Genomic DNA, 16,270 nt, shown 5'->3' on the forward strand with positions numbered 1-16,270 from the left:
CAGTTGGAGTCTTTGAAAGGTTTTGATGGCTGCGTCAAACTATGGACATATCTATAAAAAATGATTTGTGGAAAATGCAGATGAAGATGGTGGTGTGAAGAGTAATTGTTTATCTCGTCGACCTTCCTCTTCTATCTCGTGCATAGAAGTTTCTAGTACTATTACTATGGACGGCAGGTGGAAAAGACTAGCACTGGCAAAAGGAGCATGGGTACTAATGCAACCTAACAAGAGGAAGAAACCATAATCATTTAACGTCTTCCAGGCTTCTTGGAAGGGTAGAGTAAAAGTAGAATCAAAGAAGGGAGGAGGTCTGTAAATGAAATCCTGGTACAACATGTCTATATGCATCGAGAACTTCTTTTGTAAGATTATCCAACATATCTTCCACAACATAGACCCAATTGTAAGTTTTGATTTTGAGTGACTTCGTATTTGAACCAAAATTTGGGTTGGCCGATTATATCTTGATATCGCCTCTTGGCTTGTTTTAGACATATATTCTTCATCCTATGAGGAATGGCAGCCAATGGAGTGCATATTGGGATTCTTTGATGTTATACACAGAGCCATCGGAGGGCTACAATATCAATGCAAACTGTAGCGCAGTTGGCTCAATTGGGTATATATTTTTATGACCACTTTTACCAATTGCTAAGACAAGGATAATATTTATGGTGTATTGCAAGAACAAGATATTCCAGCATGGAATACAATTGATTGGCCTATTCCACATGGCATGATAATAGAAGCATATAGAGCTAAGCTGTTCTCAGAAGTGCAGAAGTCTTTCAGACCAAACATTGCCACGAGAATAGTCAAAATAAACATTTGCATGCCACTTACAATATTTGTAGATCTTTTTCATGATTTTCCGATGAAGGTTTGCAAGACCATCTTGACTTTTAAATCAAAAGGAGACGATGGCATTCCAAGCTTTTTAGATGCTGATTGGGACAGGACAACTACCAGCAATGTGTATTGTGAGGTTCTCCATAACTCCCTCCAAGTGAAATATATGATTTCATCCAAAACTGCATACTTTCTTTCTACTACAAACGAAGTAGGATGATTGGTTCAGAATTTGTGCCACTGGATCAAGATGAGAACTCTTTTAGTCCAAAAAATGGTTTATTTGAAATTACAGTCACTGAGAATGGAAGTGTGTTGAGCATCATCTCACTCAGGCAATGTTGCACCCCCTCTCAATTACGTAATGACATTTTAACGGAGTCAGAGGGCAGTGTCTCTGAAGGATTTTCATTTGTTTTCAACAACAAGAAGGTGAAGTAGATTTTTAAGATTGTTTTTAGTTTAATTATTTCAATTACAATTTTGGCATTGTATTTATGTACAGATTGTACAAAGAAGAGAAAGTACAATAAAGTGTAAAGATCTTGCAAGTACAATTATTGAGATAGATCAAAGCTCATGAGATCAGGTAATGTTTTAAGTGATTTTAAATCTAAACTAATAACAAAGTCTAGATTTAATTAAACTTGTTGCTTTGTAGATATCAAAGACTTTAATTATGTTCATGCGGTTGGGATGAAATGAGGTATACCAAGCTATTATTAAAAAGAAACCACATTTTTTGTAGACAAATTTGAAACTTGTACACTCAATTACATCAAAATCTTAGGATAATAGCTGCTATTTTGTCACAAATTTGTGTTACAAGAATATATTTGTCAAGAGAAGTTAAATGACATGGACTATCTCTACTACAGATGAAAAACATCCATAAGCCTGCATTAAACATGCCATGGCATATCCACTTTCAAGGAGTCTGCAGCTCAGTGGAAGGCTCTATGGGAGGGTTTGAGAAAGATTGCTGAGAAAATTGATGCTCGGAATAAATGTGTTCCTGCTTCTCCTCCAGTTGTTCCTCTTGTGAGTGCCCACTTGTGTATTCTGCTCATCCACCTTTAGTTGTTCTTGAATCTTCTCCTCATCAACTTTAACAAGCTCCTGCTTTATCGGCTCCTCATCCACCATTAGTGGCTCTTGCTTTGCGTGCTCTTTAATAGAAGAACTAGATCCAACATGAATGGGCTTATTTTTTTGCTTCTCTTTAGGAGCCTTATTTGCATACTTGAGTAGATTTTCAATTGTAAGAGTTCTATATCCATTTATATCAATGGATGTGTAGCTATCCTCTTGAAGCTGTGAGGAGGGACAAATGTATCGAAAATTCATTGACATCTTGTCATTATATATAAGAGGCAATAAAGATCTTTATATTTACCATCTCTGGTATTTGTGCTCCAAAAAAAGTGTCCAGCATGTACTTGGCATGGAATAGTGTTCTCCACCCACATTAATTTGGATCGTCTTGTTGTGGTGCGTGCACAAGGATATCATCATTGAGAGATGGTTGTGAAGAAAGATGTATCAAGTTTGTGGAAAAGGAAATCGTTCTCTCACTGGCATATCAATAATTTGAATGGTGTCTAATAAATTTACATTGGGAGGACATAAATCCAATGCAGTGAAAAGTCTCTTTAGACACCTACAATGTATATTTTGAAAGTCATCAATGGTCCAAAGCTAATAAATAAAATAAAAGATAAAGGATGAAAACAACATACAGATTCAATCCTTTATGGGTGCCATATAGAGAGTTGATTTCAAAGCACCGCTTGTCTTTAAGATCTACACAAACTAGGCTCCAATGGTTGCTACAAGAGAAGAAAAATACATTAGTGATTCTCTACTAAGGACAAATATGTATGCTAATACAATTTAATCACATATCTTGCATTGAAAGCAAATAACAAGAGTGTAACATTTTTGAAGTTGCATTATGTAAACCACTTCTTCAACTCAGTCGATGCAACATTATTAAGACTATATCAAATATGAAAACGTCTAAAAAAACTTACCAAAGGACATCCATGATAATCTGATTAGTCACCCCCTCATTCTTTCATTTGAGTGCATTTATGCATTCAGTTGTCATGGTAATATCTCTTGCCTCAAACATAGTCACGTAAGAAATAAAAAATCTAGAAACCAACTCAGCCAGCCTTTGACAATTTATCGAATCTCTTAAAGTTGTCTCGTGAATAAATTACTGGTTCCTTTTCTCCCTTTCTAGTGCAATGTACTCTTCATAGGCAACCTTGGCCCTTGTTGCTAGATATCAATGCTCCACTCTCGTGTAACTACACGGGAACCAGCTAACTCTACTTGTAAGCCCCCCATATGAGGAGAAGGCATTTGAGTAGCTCAGTTATCCGGTAGGTCTTGGTTTGCACATTAGATGGGGGCCATGTGTGGCCTGATGGCTGCACGGAGCTAGCACATTGCCAATGAGGCCACACATGGTTCTATCGTGTGGTCGGTGGCCTATTTCGGGACTCACCCCCAGTCGACCGTTTTGGGCAGACTGGGTCAGTCACCCAATTGGGTCCAACTGATTACGACTAGTGGCTATATAAGAGCAAGCCCGTGAAGCCCATTTCATCATTGGCTACAGCAACCTTGATTCCTTAGCATCCAGCCTTTGTCCTCTACTTTTTCCAGCTTGCCATCGAAGCTTCTTTCACAAAAGTGCATGGTTGGGAGGCAGCGCCATTTATTGTATTAGTTCTACAGTAATCAAATTTTTGATTCTCCATACTATCTGTTTTCTCTCTTGTGTACGAGATCCTGTCATCTATTGAGCACAGATGTTGTATTATTTTCTTACATGGTATCAGAGCCAGGACTCTAGCAAGAAGATTTGGTAGTATGCCATCATGTCCTGCCAAAAGAAATCTACATCATGAGCTTGATAAGTACCTTAAAGGAGCACAAATAATGATAAAGCAGGCGGGATCAAGTTGTCGGTGGTCTTCTGCATTTGCCTGATCTCCCTTAGGGCCCACACTCTTGGCTTTGCTCTGTATGACTTCCTGACTCTTGGTGGGGGCCTTACAGGGACCCGAACACCAGCCCACGGCCCCCTGTCTGCCTTGAACTTCTTCCATTGCTCTTGTCGGCATTGATCCTCCTCCGAGTTCTCCTCTCACTGACGTCTTGAGCTTTGACCTTCTTTGGGATGGGGCTTCCTCGGCGTCTGCTTTACCCTCCTCATGGGAACAAGATCATCTCTGCGATGGGCTGTATCACTAGGAGAGGGAAGATGGTGCTCTTCTTGGCAGTCTGTTGGCCCTCAAGAAGCCTCTCTATGTTCGAGAGGTTATCAAACACATTTTGTTTGATTGGGAGAGGGCTCTCATGGGGAGGGGAAGGATGAGGAAAAGGCTGGGGGTCATGATGAGGTTGAGGCTGAGGGAAAGGCTGAGGGTGAGTTGAGGTTGCGGCTGAGGCTGAGGGGAGGGCTAAGGCTGAGGGGAAGGTTGAGGGGAAGGCTGGGGGGAAGGCTCATGCTCTTGGGGCTCATGTTGAGGGGAAGGCTAGGGGGAAGGCTGAGGGAAAGGCTAATGCTTAGGAGAGTTGGGGCAGGGCTCACGAGAGTCGAGGGAGGTGCCACCGGACCCAGTTAGGTTCGTGTGCACAGATGCCATGGAGGTGGTGGAGCTAGAGGAGGAAGGGCGGAGGCAGCATCAAGTGGGTCTAGCAGTGTTCTTCACTCTTGCCCCATTGAATAATGAGAGTTAGGGCTTTTTTAACATTTTATATAGGCCCATCATGTTTTGACATCCCTTTTAATTACGTTTAGGGTTTCATCGTGCCCCCTGCCCTTGCCCTAACCCCTCCAACCCCCCCACCCTCGTCGCCCTCCCCCCCCATTGCCCTCCCCCTACTTGCCCTACCCACACCCATCGCCCTCCCCCATACCCCCCATCCCCCCCTCCCCCCACCCTTGCTACCACTCCACCCCTCCCCTTGCCCCACCCCATGCCCCTCCCTTCTCTCCCCCCTCCTTCACCATGTCCCCACTTTCCCCAATGTCGTGTGAGTATAAAAATTGTGGTCAAAATAAGCAAGATATTAAAGAGAGTACACAAATTGTGGTCAAAATAAGCAATATATTTATTTAATATTTGTATACAATTACACCATAGCTTCTGTTGGTGGTTGGACCCATCTGCTCCCTTCTCTCACTCTAGCTTGCAACCAACATGCAACTCCTCGACTCCCTATGGATGCTTTCCAAGCACTATGCCTTCTATTCTTTGATACAATTTGAACTACTTTTGCAAGTTCTGATGCCTTTGCCTTTTCAGACTTCAAAATCCTTCCTAGTAAACATCTAAAAAACCAGTCGAACATCTCATGCAATGCATTGCTATGAGTGACACCACCACCATGCCTTGAGTTCTTGAAGTAGGCTGCCTTGGCTCTATAGTACGACTTCTCCATGCCTTGTGTATTCCAAATGGACAAAGGACCCCAATTTTGTACAAACCATGGTGCTGCAAACATGATGAGAATCATTTCAGCAACAAAAACAATTTATAAAGCAAGTGCTAAATATTACAATGGTGCCAAGATTACCATGTAATCGGTAATGTGTGGTAATGTGCGACTCCCCCCATGCTTTCACCATTAATTGCATAGACTCTTTCACAGCCATCCTAAACATTTCATAATACATCTCATCGATTTGGACCTGGCAAAGCAATTTTATCAATGCATCTACCTTTCTCCATACTTTAGCTGTCAAAGTTGCTCCTTGAGGATGAGAAGCCTTATTGGTCGTGCATTCACACAAGGCTTTCTATTATTGCCAACCCAAACTACTTTGAGACAACATATGTTTGTCTTTGTCGAGATTGTGGTTCGATAGGAATCTCCTTGCCTTCCCTCCACCCATGGACACTTTTGCAGGAAGATTTTGTGTTGCCCCAGACATTTTCTTACCCTCCTTAAGTTTGACATGTCCTCCATGGAATCCCATCCCTGACAGCAACTTCTCAGCTTCTGCAATGCACCGTGTAGATACTTTTTGTGGAATTAAATTCCAAGCATAAACAAGATGCAAATACAACAACTTATCAAGTATGCACAGTTCTGCATGTAAAGTACATATGTGTACTCTCTCAAGTGGGATGGGCAAGATGGGATACCACTTTGGATCCTTCTTGTCATGATTGGGAGCTTGCATTTGGCTGCAAGATAGAATGCCATTCTCCCATTGTAAGCCAACCTTTTGCTTGCGTTGCGAGAACACATGCAATAAAGGCATGTGTTCATTGCATTTGCCCGTGTATCACAACCATGCAAGCACTTGAGGGTTTTCAAATCACCAGCAAGATGCCGTTCAACTTGAAAGGTTCCATGGCCATCAACTGTCAATGTTTGCCTTTCCTCTTGTCTTCAAATCGTCGATGGGATTCCTGTTCTATCTAGAACCCACTTCAATGTCTCATGGCACTCTTTCGGAGTCTCAAATGCTGCAAGCCACCCCTCCCTCTTAGTTCCCCTCTCTCTCCCTCTCCCTCTCCCTCTCCCTCTCTCTCTCCCTCTCCCTCTCCCTCTCTCTCATGTTGCACACCCCTTCCCCTTCCCCTTCCCCTTCCCCTCCCTCTCTCCCTCTCCCTCTCCTTTCTCCTCCCTTCTCTCCTTCCATCTTCCTCCCCCCCCTTCCCCTTATCCTTTCCCTCCCCCTCTCCCTCTCCTTTCTCCTCCCTTCTCTCCCTCCATCTTTCTCCCCCCGTCTCTCCCTCCCTCTCTCTCTCTCTCTCTCTCTCTCTCTCTCTCTCTCTCTCTCTCTCTCTCTCTCTCTCTCTCTCTCCTCCTTTTCATCTCCTCTCTCCCTCCCTTTCTTATATAGTGTGCCCAAGAGATTGCGCTACCGCGGCAGCACATCGGCGACACCAAAAAAAAAAACAAAAAAAAGTTTTTTTTAAAAAAAAAATCATCGACTCTATGTTGCCACAGCCTCTCTCTCTCTCTCTCTCTCTCTCTCTCTCTCTCTCTCCTTCCCTCGCTCTTCCCTTACCTTCATTCCTCTGTGATTGAAAAGGGAGAGGGAGAGGTGAGAGTCAATATACTTCCCTCAAGGAATTCAAACTTCCCACTCTAGAATTCAAACTTCCCTCCCCCTTCCCCCCTTTTCCATTCCCCCCTTCCCCTCCCCCCATTCCCCCTTTCTCCCCTTCCCCTCCTTCCCCTCCCCCCCATTCCCCATTTCCCCCTTTCCTCCATTCCCCCCTTTCCCCTATTCCTGCTTCCGCTCCCCCCATCCCCCCATTCCCCTCCCCCCTTCCCCCTTTCCACCCTTTCCCCTCCCCCCCCTTCCCATCCCACCTTTCTCCTTTTCCCTCCTCCCCCCCCCTTTCCCCTTCTAGTTTAGCTAATATTTCAAACTTGAAATTTGATAAATTAGCCCAAAAATTAACATAACTTTATCATATGAGGTCCAAATTTAGCCCTGCAAGTACTCAAATCGATCAGCATAAGCCATATAGAGTCATATATATGGTTAGAATTTTCAAATCCCAACTTATAGAAAACATGTGTAAAGTATGGTGCCCATCAAGTATGAGCACATTCGAATGACACACCTTAGATTCTCATAACACTTGGTGAAAAACAGTGTTTGTGGCGAGTTTGACCATCCAAAGCATATGCAATGGGTATGATAATTTACATGCACCTCAACATAGGTTAGATTCACATGTGTAAAGTATCATGTCCATTGAGTATGAGCGCATTCTTATGACACATCTCAGATAGTTTCTTTTGGCAATTGTGCATATTACTAATTGGTGAAAAACGGGGTTTGTGTGGCAACATTGACCATCCAAAGAATATCCTATGGGCATGATAATTTTTATATGCATCAAAATATGAAGGATTTATGCCTACACATAGTATCATGTCCATCAGGTATGTGCGCACTCGAATAACACACCTCAGATCGTGTTTTTTGATGGTAGTTGTGCATGACACTTAATGAAAAATAGGGTTTGTATAGCGAGTTTGACCATCCAAAGCATATCCAATGGGCACGATACTTGGCACAGGACTCAAAAAAGGTGAAATTGACATGAGTGCAAGGTATCATGTCGATCCGGTATGTGCACACTTGAATAACACACCTCAAATACTATTTTTTGACGGTTGTGCATAATACTTGATGAAAAATTAGGTTTGTGCTAGCTTTGACCATCCAAAGCATATCATATGGGCATGATACTTGCACACACCTCAACATAGGTTGGATTGACGTGTGTGCAAAGTATCGTGTCTATCGGGTATGAGTGCATTTGAATACATACCTCACATACTATTCTTTGGCAATTGTGCATAACACTTGATGAAAAATGGAGTTTGTGGTGTGTTTGACCATCCAAGGCATATCCAACGAACCACATACTATTCTTTGGCAATTGTGCATAACACTTGATGAAAAATGGAGTTTGTGGCGTGTTTGACCATCCAAGGCATATCCAACGGACATGATATTTTTCATGCGTCTCTAATTGTATTATATTAATACGTGTGCAAAGAGTAAGACCCATTAGGTATGAGAGCATTTGAATAATACACCTCAGATACTATTTTTTGGCGTTTGTGCATGACACTTGGTGAAAAATGGAGTTTGTGGCACGTTTGTCCATCGAAAGTAAATTTTATGGGCACAATATTTTGAACGTGACTCAACATAGATTGTATTGATGTGTGTGCAAAGTATAATTCCCATCGGGTATGAGTGCATTCACATGACACACCTCATATACATTTTATGGCAGTTGTGGATAACACTTGGTGAAAAACGGGGTTTCTGGTGACTTCGACCATCGAGACCATATCTAATGGGCATGATACTTTGCACACAGATCAACATAGGTTGGATTGACACACGTGCAAAGTATCATACCCATCGGGTGTGTGCACGTTTGAATAACACATCCAGAGTGTGTTTTTGGGTCGTTGTGTATGACGTTCAGTGAAAAATATGATTTGTGTGGTGAGTTTGACCATCCAAAGCATATATGCTGATGATGCTTGGCACAAGACTCAAAAAAGGTTAAATTGACATGATTGAAAGATATCGTGCCCATCCGGTATGTGCACAATTAAATAACACACCTCAAATACTATTTTTTGGTGGTTGTGCATAATACTTGATGAAAAAGTGGGTTTGTGCTGACTTTGACTATCCAAAGCATATCGGATGGACACAATACTTTGCACGCATCTCAAAATAGGTTGTATTGACATGTGTGCAAAGTATCATGCCCATCAAGTATGAGGGCATTTGAATAACACACCTCAGATACTATTCTTTGGCAATTGTGCATAACACTTAGTGATAAATAAATTGTGGTGCATTTTACGATCCAAAGCATATCTGATGGATACGATATTTTTCATGCATCTCTAATTAGGTTATATTAGCATGTTTGCAAAGCATCGTGCCCATCGAGTATGAGAGCGAATAATATACCTCAGATACTATTTTTGGTGCTTGTGCATAACACTTGGTGAAAAATGGAGTTTGTGACACGTATTCATGAACTTTCAAAGTATCATGCCCATTGGGTATGTGCGCAATTGAATAACACACCTCAAAGCGTGTGTTTTTTAAGGTTGTGCTTAACACTTGGTGAAAAATGAGGTTTGTGGCGAGGTTGACCATCTAAATCATATTTGATGGACACGATACATTGCACAATCCTCAAAATATATTGAATTGACTTGTATCAATAGTATTATACCAATTGGATATGTGCGTGTTCGAATAACACACCTCAAATACTATTTTTTGACGGTTGTGCATAATACTTGATGGAAAATGGGATTTGTGGTGGCTTTGACTATCTAGAGCATATATGATGGGCATGATAATTTGTACACAACTCAAAATAGGTTGTATTGATGAAATTTCAAAGTATCATGGCCATCAGATATGTGCGCATTCAAATAACATACCTCAAAGCATGTTTTTTGACGGTTGTGCATGACACAGCAAAAAATGGAGTTTGTGGTGCGTTTGACCATCCAAAGCATATTCAATGGGCAAGATACTTTGCAAAGAGCTCAAAATAGGTTGGATTGACATGAATGCAAAGTATCATGTCCATCCAGTATGTCCGCATTCGAATAACATGCCTTAAACTCTATTTTTTTGCGATTGTGGATAACACTTGATGAAAAAGGCGATTTGTGATGACTTTGACCATCCAAAGCATATCCAATGGGCATATTACTTTGCACAAAACTCAAAATAGATTTTATTGATGCACGTGAAAAGTATTGTACCCATCGGGTATGAGAGCATTTGAATAATACACCTCAAATACTATTCTTAATTGGTAGTTGTGCATAACACTTGGTAAAAAATGGGGTTTGTGGTGTGTTTAACCATCTGCATATCCGATGAGCAAGAAATTTTGCACGCACCTCAAAATAAGTTTTATTTATACTTGTGCAAAGCATCGTACCCTTTGGGTATGAGCACATTTGAATAATACACCTTAGGTACTATTTCTTGGTAGTTGTGCATAACACTTCGTGAAAAAAGGTATTTGTCGCGCGTTTGACCATCCAAAGAATATTCGATGGACATGATATTTTTCACATGCCTCAACACAAGTTGTATTGACATGTGTACAAGCAAAGTATCATGACCATTTGGTATGAGCGCATTCGAATGACACACCTTAGATACTATTTGTTTACGGTTGTGCATAACACTTGGTGAAAAATGGAATTTGAGGTGACTTTGACCATCCAGAGCATATTTGATGGGCATGATACTTTGCAGATAGCTCAAAATAGGTTATATATATACACATGCAAAGTATCATGCCCATCAGGTATGTGTATGTTTGAATAACACACCTTAGAGCATGTTTTTTGGCGATTGTGCATAACACTTAGTGAAAAATGGGGTTCGTGGCAAGTTTAACCATCGTGTTTATTGGCACCATTATAAAGTTCTTTGAGATTATACCAGTTTTGCTTTTTGAAACTCTGAATGGTGTTTATTGGCACCATTATCAACTCTTGGAGATTTTAGAGTTCCAAAACTCTGAAAGGTGTTTATTAACACCGTCATTAAGTCTTGGAGATTTTAGAGGACTCTCATGCTAAATTAATCTAATGCATGGACCTTATATATATATTTGTACATATGTACGTACGTACATATGCACACACACACACACACACACACACACACATACACACACACACACACACACACACACGCACACATACACACACACACACACACACAGTTTATCCATGGATTTAAATGATTTTTATTTATTAAAGTTATTAATAAGTTAAGAAAAAGTTAAACTTTTAAATGAAGATTCTTTAAAATGAAAAATTATACTAGGATTTCTACAATATAGAGTCATGTAAGAATTACATTTCTTATTTTTTGCATTATTAATACAATATGATAGTGTAAGTAAATAAACTCTTTATTTGAAAAGGGTGGTGTCATCTTTTGGTTTTGAAAGGATATTTTCATAAAGTAGATTTTTTCAATAAAAATTGAAGTACAAAAATGATTTAGGACCGTGCACCAGTCTATGTAAGAAGTTATGTTAATTTTCATAATTTTAGTTTTATTTGCTACTGTTTCTTATCTTTTGGTGTAGCTTATCTTTGTTACGTTTTTATAATTTTCATTTTATTTCCTTCAAAACACTCTTAAAAATTCCTTGTTTTTATGTTTTTATCTGTGTTTTGAAGAGTGAGTTTTTCCTTAAATTTTATCCATAAACTAGTCCAAAAGTATCTATTAAAATGAATTTGTATATTGACAAGTCCAAAATTAATGAAATAAGTGTTTCTCACACTGTGTTGTAGAGGGGGAGGAAATGTTGCATGAGGAGCTCCGAGACTATGCAAGGGGGGGAGGAAAGATCATGTGACGAGCTTTCAAACTATGAAAACATATTTTGGAGCTAATTGTGTCCAAGGGAATCCATTATGAGAGGGTATAGAAGTTACACAAAGAGTGGAAGGGAGAAAGAAATGGTCGAGAGGATAGAAGACAAAACAATGAAGGAAATGGAATAGCAGAGGCTTAAGTTTGTAGTTCAAGTGCAAGGGATAAAGAAATAGTTGAGAGGGATAGAAGAAAAACCAGTGAAGGGAATGGAATAGCGGAGGCTTAAGTTTGTTGCATGACTATAAGGAATTGTCAAGGTGACAGCCACCGTGATGGTTGGCCCATGTTTTGATTAATTTAAGGCAGCAGTACTAATTTGCATGGTAATGAGTGACTATAGGTGATTAGGCTTCATGATTTACATCTATGGTAACTACTACCATTAACACCACCAGAGGCTTGCATGATCAGTAGAGTATAATTAATTACCAGTACCGAGCTTGCATTCTTTGTAAAGTGCAGTTAATTACCACAAATAATTACCAGTTAATTATTGAGACGGTGATGTCTACTTCATGATTACCAGCCACATCATAATTAATTGTCATTGCCATCAGGCAAGGTAGCATCTAGGGTGGCACCTAAAATTTCACTGGGCTGCTAGCAGTTAATTAGCAGTGCCCACCATGATGGCCTACAATTCATATGATCATGATTCAATTTGGATGGCACCTTCCTCAGATCTTAATTAATTAAGGCGATGGTTTAAAATGGCTCCTGATTATTTGGATGGCACACCAAACCTCCACCAGGTGAAAAGGAAGAAGAAGAAGATGATCCCCAGTGGCTCAAACTTTGATTAATATAAGGTCCATCGTGTGTAAGAAGATGATCCCCCACAAAAAAGGACCATTTTTACACCTAATTTAACCCCTCGTAAGTCACCCGTTTGGGACACGAATTGGAACCAGATTGAACAAAAAATTTACACATGGAACCATTGAACTACGAGAAATTTTTCCAGCCAATTCCACACCATTTAGACACCCATAACACACGTCTATTTGCACCTCATATGGGCCCATTTTTGCACTATAGTATCTGGTCTTGATTGGACCAGAACACTAAGCACAAAGACTCTCCGAGATCTATGCCAACATATGGATGAAGACTAGAGGAATGTGTTCTGTCTCTCAGTGCATGCAAATCTCATACGGTTAAAGGCTGATGCAATACTACTATATAAATGCTTGATGGGAAGCCCCCCTCTTCGGGTAGTAGCAGGACTCCTACCTTTACTGCAACAATCACCGGCAACTTCCATGGGATATAACTCCCAAAAAGTTCCAAAATTAGAGCTATCAATGCCTACCAGAAGCAACAAGGATCTACCAGAGGAATATATGGTCTACCTTCAATCTAATCTCCCCTATCTTGCCACTCTCTATTCTGATCTACTCACATCTCTCCCTAACTCTAGTACTATCCTCCATACCTTTCCAAAAATCCATGCTAACCCATATTCCTTTCCATGCCTCTTTGCCCATGCCTCTCGACACTATCACCTAATCTAAGAATCTAACTCCTATCATCTAGTTACACTTAACTTTTTTCCAACACTTGACAATCCATCCCTTGAGGATTATCAAGTTGCTAAATCAATTTGCCCTGCTCCCCCTCCACTTTCCACCAACAACCCTACTTCTACCTTCTCAAATTCACTACTTGCTTCAACTTTAATCTTTTCCCCTGTAACCTCTTCCTCTCCCCCAAGACCACATGTTCCTCCAATCTCCCTTGAGTTTTCAATAGAAAACACCATTAATGATTCCATCAATGAGCTTCAAGAATTGGATAATCCAATTCGCACACCGACAAGGGAGTTGCAACAAGATACAAATAGGATTCCCATGCCCAGTAATCCCATTGGTGATTTTTGGAGGCAATGCCCAAACATGCATGGTGATTTTTGGAGGCAATGCCCAAACATGCAGTCAAGAGGAGGATGGGACCTCTCCAGAATTTCAATGAGTATCATCCAAGCACAAATTACCCTAGACATCAGCATGAAATTGGAGCCATAGCCTACTTGGTGCAGACCAAAGCTGCTCAATGAAAAGTACCTCCTTGAATACATACAAGCTCCATCTTCCTTTCGCACGCATCCCACATTTGATGTGGTGCCCCGTCACTACCGATGGGATGCCAGTCATCATGATGCAAATAATGCAAATACTCCTCGCAATTGGATGTTAATCAATAGAAACTCTAAAATCGAATGGACAAGCCAGGAAACACTCATCAGATCCTTAGATAGACATGCCTCAATTATGCAAAGCAGTTATGACAAAGCACTCAAGGAAAGTGCAAGATATAGTGAAGTCTTAGCAGTCATCCTGGAGGTGTCCCTCACCATTGATGACCATTTGCCCAACCTCAGCTTCAATCCAAATCAACAAATAGATGTTCAAACAACAAGTCACCTCTTTCAAAGGGCCATATCTCTTCAAGGGCGTTATGTGTGCTTGTTTGAAGAAATGGGTGACACTGGTTTCTTAAAACCTGAGCAATCAATCTACGGTGTTCGTGGATTACAAGGAAAAGATCGACAAGAAGCTCGCTCTATCACCATCGCCATCGTTACCATACTCATTGGGTAAAGACAACCACATCACAACATCGTCTGCACATAACCGGAGGATGGGTAATCAAATCGGTCTAGGGGAGTTGTTAACCCTGTGGCAACAAGGGCTAGAAGTGCAGTCCAGTGTCTACAACAACTATAGTCTATGAGAGCATTGTGTGTGTAGGCCACTTGCCTTACACTTTTGTGTAGGACATTTTTTCCTTATGCTTTTGTGTAGCTCAATTGCCTTACATGCTTGTGTAGGACACTTTTGCCTTACACTTTTGTGTAGGAAACTTTTTCCTTAACTTTTGTATAGTAAACTTTTGGCTTACACTTTTGTATAAGGGTGGAAACTATGGAAAATTTATAAATATCTCTCAATGCAAAGAAGATTCCACTCTTTGAGGTTCGATGTTCACTTCACTTTGATGTTCATGTGCTTCATCTCCTTAGGTCAATGCTCCCTCAACACTATTCACATGTGATAGAATGCTCTACCCTTGCAATCTCCCATCCTCCTCCCTTATCCTCCTCCTCCTCCTCCTCCTCCTTCCCCCTCCCTCATCCCGTTTCCTCCTTCTCCTCCTCATCCTCTTCCTCCCTTCTCAACCCTTCTCCTCTCCTTCCTTCTCCTCCTCCTCCCTTGGTTACTTAACCTAAACTCCATGAGTACATGAAGGAGACTAGCTCTTCACTTCTCAATCTTGAACCCTTTCTAATCCATGGAACCATCATTAAATTTCTCAACCCTACCCTCCCTCTAAACCCTACAACCCTTGAACTCCTATGGATGTGAGAACCTCCCTCAATCTTAGTGATCATTGCTTCTTTCTCACCTGAGTGTGCACAAGAACATCTATCGATGCTTTAGCCTACTCCTCTCACAGAAATATGACCCTAGGACCTATGTTACATTTGTGAACACCTATAGTACAACAAGCTATGACACAACTATAAGTAACCAACACCCATCAGACTTGGAAAGAAGAGAAATAGTGACAACAACAAGAATATGAAGAAGGATATGCTCTAGTAGGGTTGAGATGGATTCAGTTAGATTTTTTATCTCACCAGCCACAAATACCAAGAGAATACCAAATGGAATATAAATTTAGAATTCTTTCATAATACATCATCAAGGGAGACCACATGGATTTAATACCATTCTTTTCCACATATACTCATTTGTCTTTGCATGGTGTACAACATTCCTATCATATTGCCAAGGTCTTCTAAGAAAAATATGTGTATCTCCCAAATTTATTGGGACTATGCATGTGTGTGATACAACTTAGAGCTCATGCCCATTCCATATAAATTGTGTCAAATTTTGTGCATGAGTTTTTATGGATGACGACATTGTTTCTTTTTATGGCACAAGTGATACCCGGAGGGGCACTATCTAAAAACTCCATATAGCACGTGCAATCAAGGGGTATTGAAAAATACCCCTACTTACGGATTTTTATAACCTATATATACCCCTTCTGTAAATTTTGGGATGATTAAAGCATCCCTTACGTATAAAATTTTCACATTTTGAAATAAAAAACCTCTTATGTATGTATATTTTGTGTAAGTACTCCATAAAAATATAAAACGCCTTCCATTGATCGCACATGCTATCTTACATATATCTTAGCGACCCCTCGAGAAGTGATAAGAAATCATTCATGACATTTGATAATAATTTAGTTGCTCTTGGTGGGTGCACTATTGATAGATCATTATAATCTTGGGTGGAGATAATCTTGTTTTCTGGGGTCATGATTTGACATCTAGTGATTCAAATTTTAAGAAATAAATTGAAGGCTATATTGATGTTGCTATTCTATATTGATGTTGCTATTTCTAACCATAGGGCATTTACAATTCAGAAACGTTAGAAG

The 16,270-nt window shown here is 40.4% G+C and overlaps 1 protein-coding gene and 1 pseudogene across 2 annotated transcripts in view; one reads left to right on the plus strand and one right to left on the minus strand.

The window, feature by feature from the left end:
* The first annotated feature begins 345 nt into the window (after positions 1-345).
* On the plus strand, positions 346-1,435 carry LOC147883163 (uncharacterized; annotated as a pseudogene).
* A 4,383-nt stretch (positions 1,436-5,818) lies between these two features.
* Positions 5,819-16,270, minus strand: part of LOC147883164 (uncharacterized) — a 136,958-nt gene continuing 126,506 nt past the window's right edge. For both annotated transcript variants that reach the window (XM_087400060.1, XM_087400059.1), the window contains one exon: positions 5,819-5,874. In XM_087400060.1, coding sequence (XP_087256186.1) covers positions 5,868-5,874 — 7 coding nt within the window. In that variant the 3' untranslated portion in view covers positions 5,819-5,867. The remainder of the gene's footprint in view (positions 5,875-16,270) is intronic.

The sequence above is a fragment of the Dipteris shenzhenensis genome, chromosome 28, assembly GCF_047967505.1.
Source record: "Dipteris shenzhenensis isolate YYH24624 ecotype China chromosome 28, Dip_SZ_1.0, whole genome shotgun sequence".
In the NCBI taxonomy this organism is placed as follows: Eukaryota; Viridiplantae; Streptophyta; class Polypodiopsida; order Gleicheniales; family Dipteridaceae; genus Dipteris; species Dipteris shenzhenensis.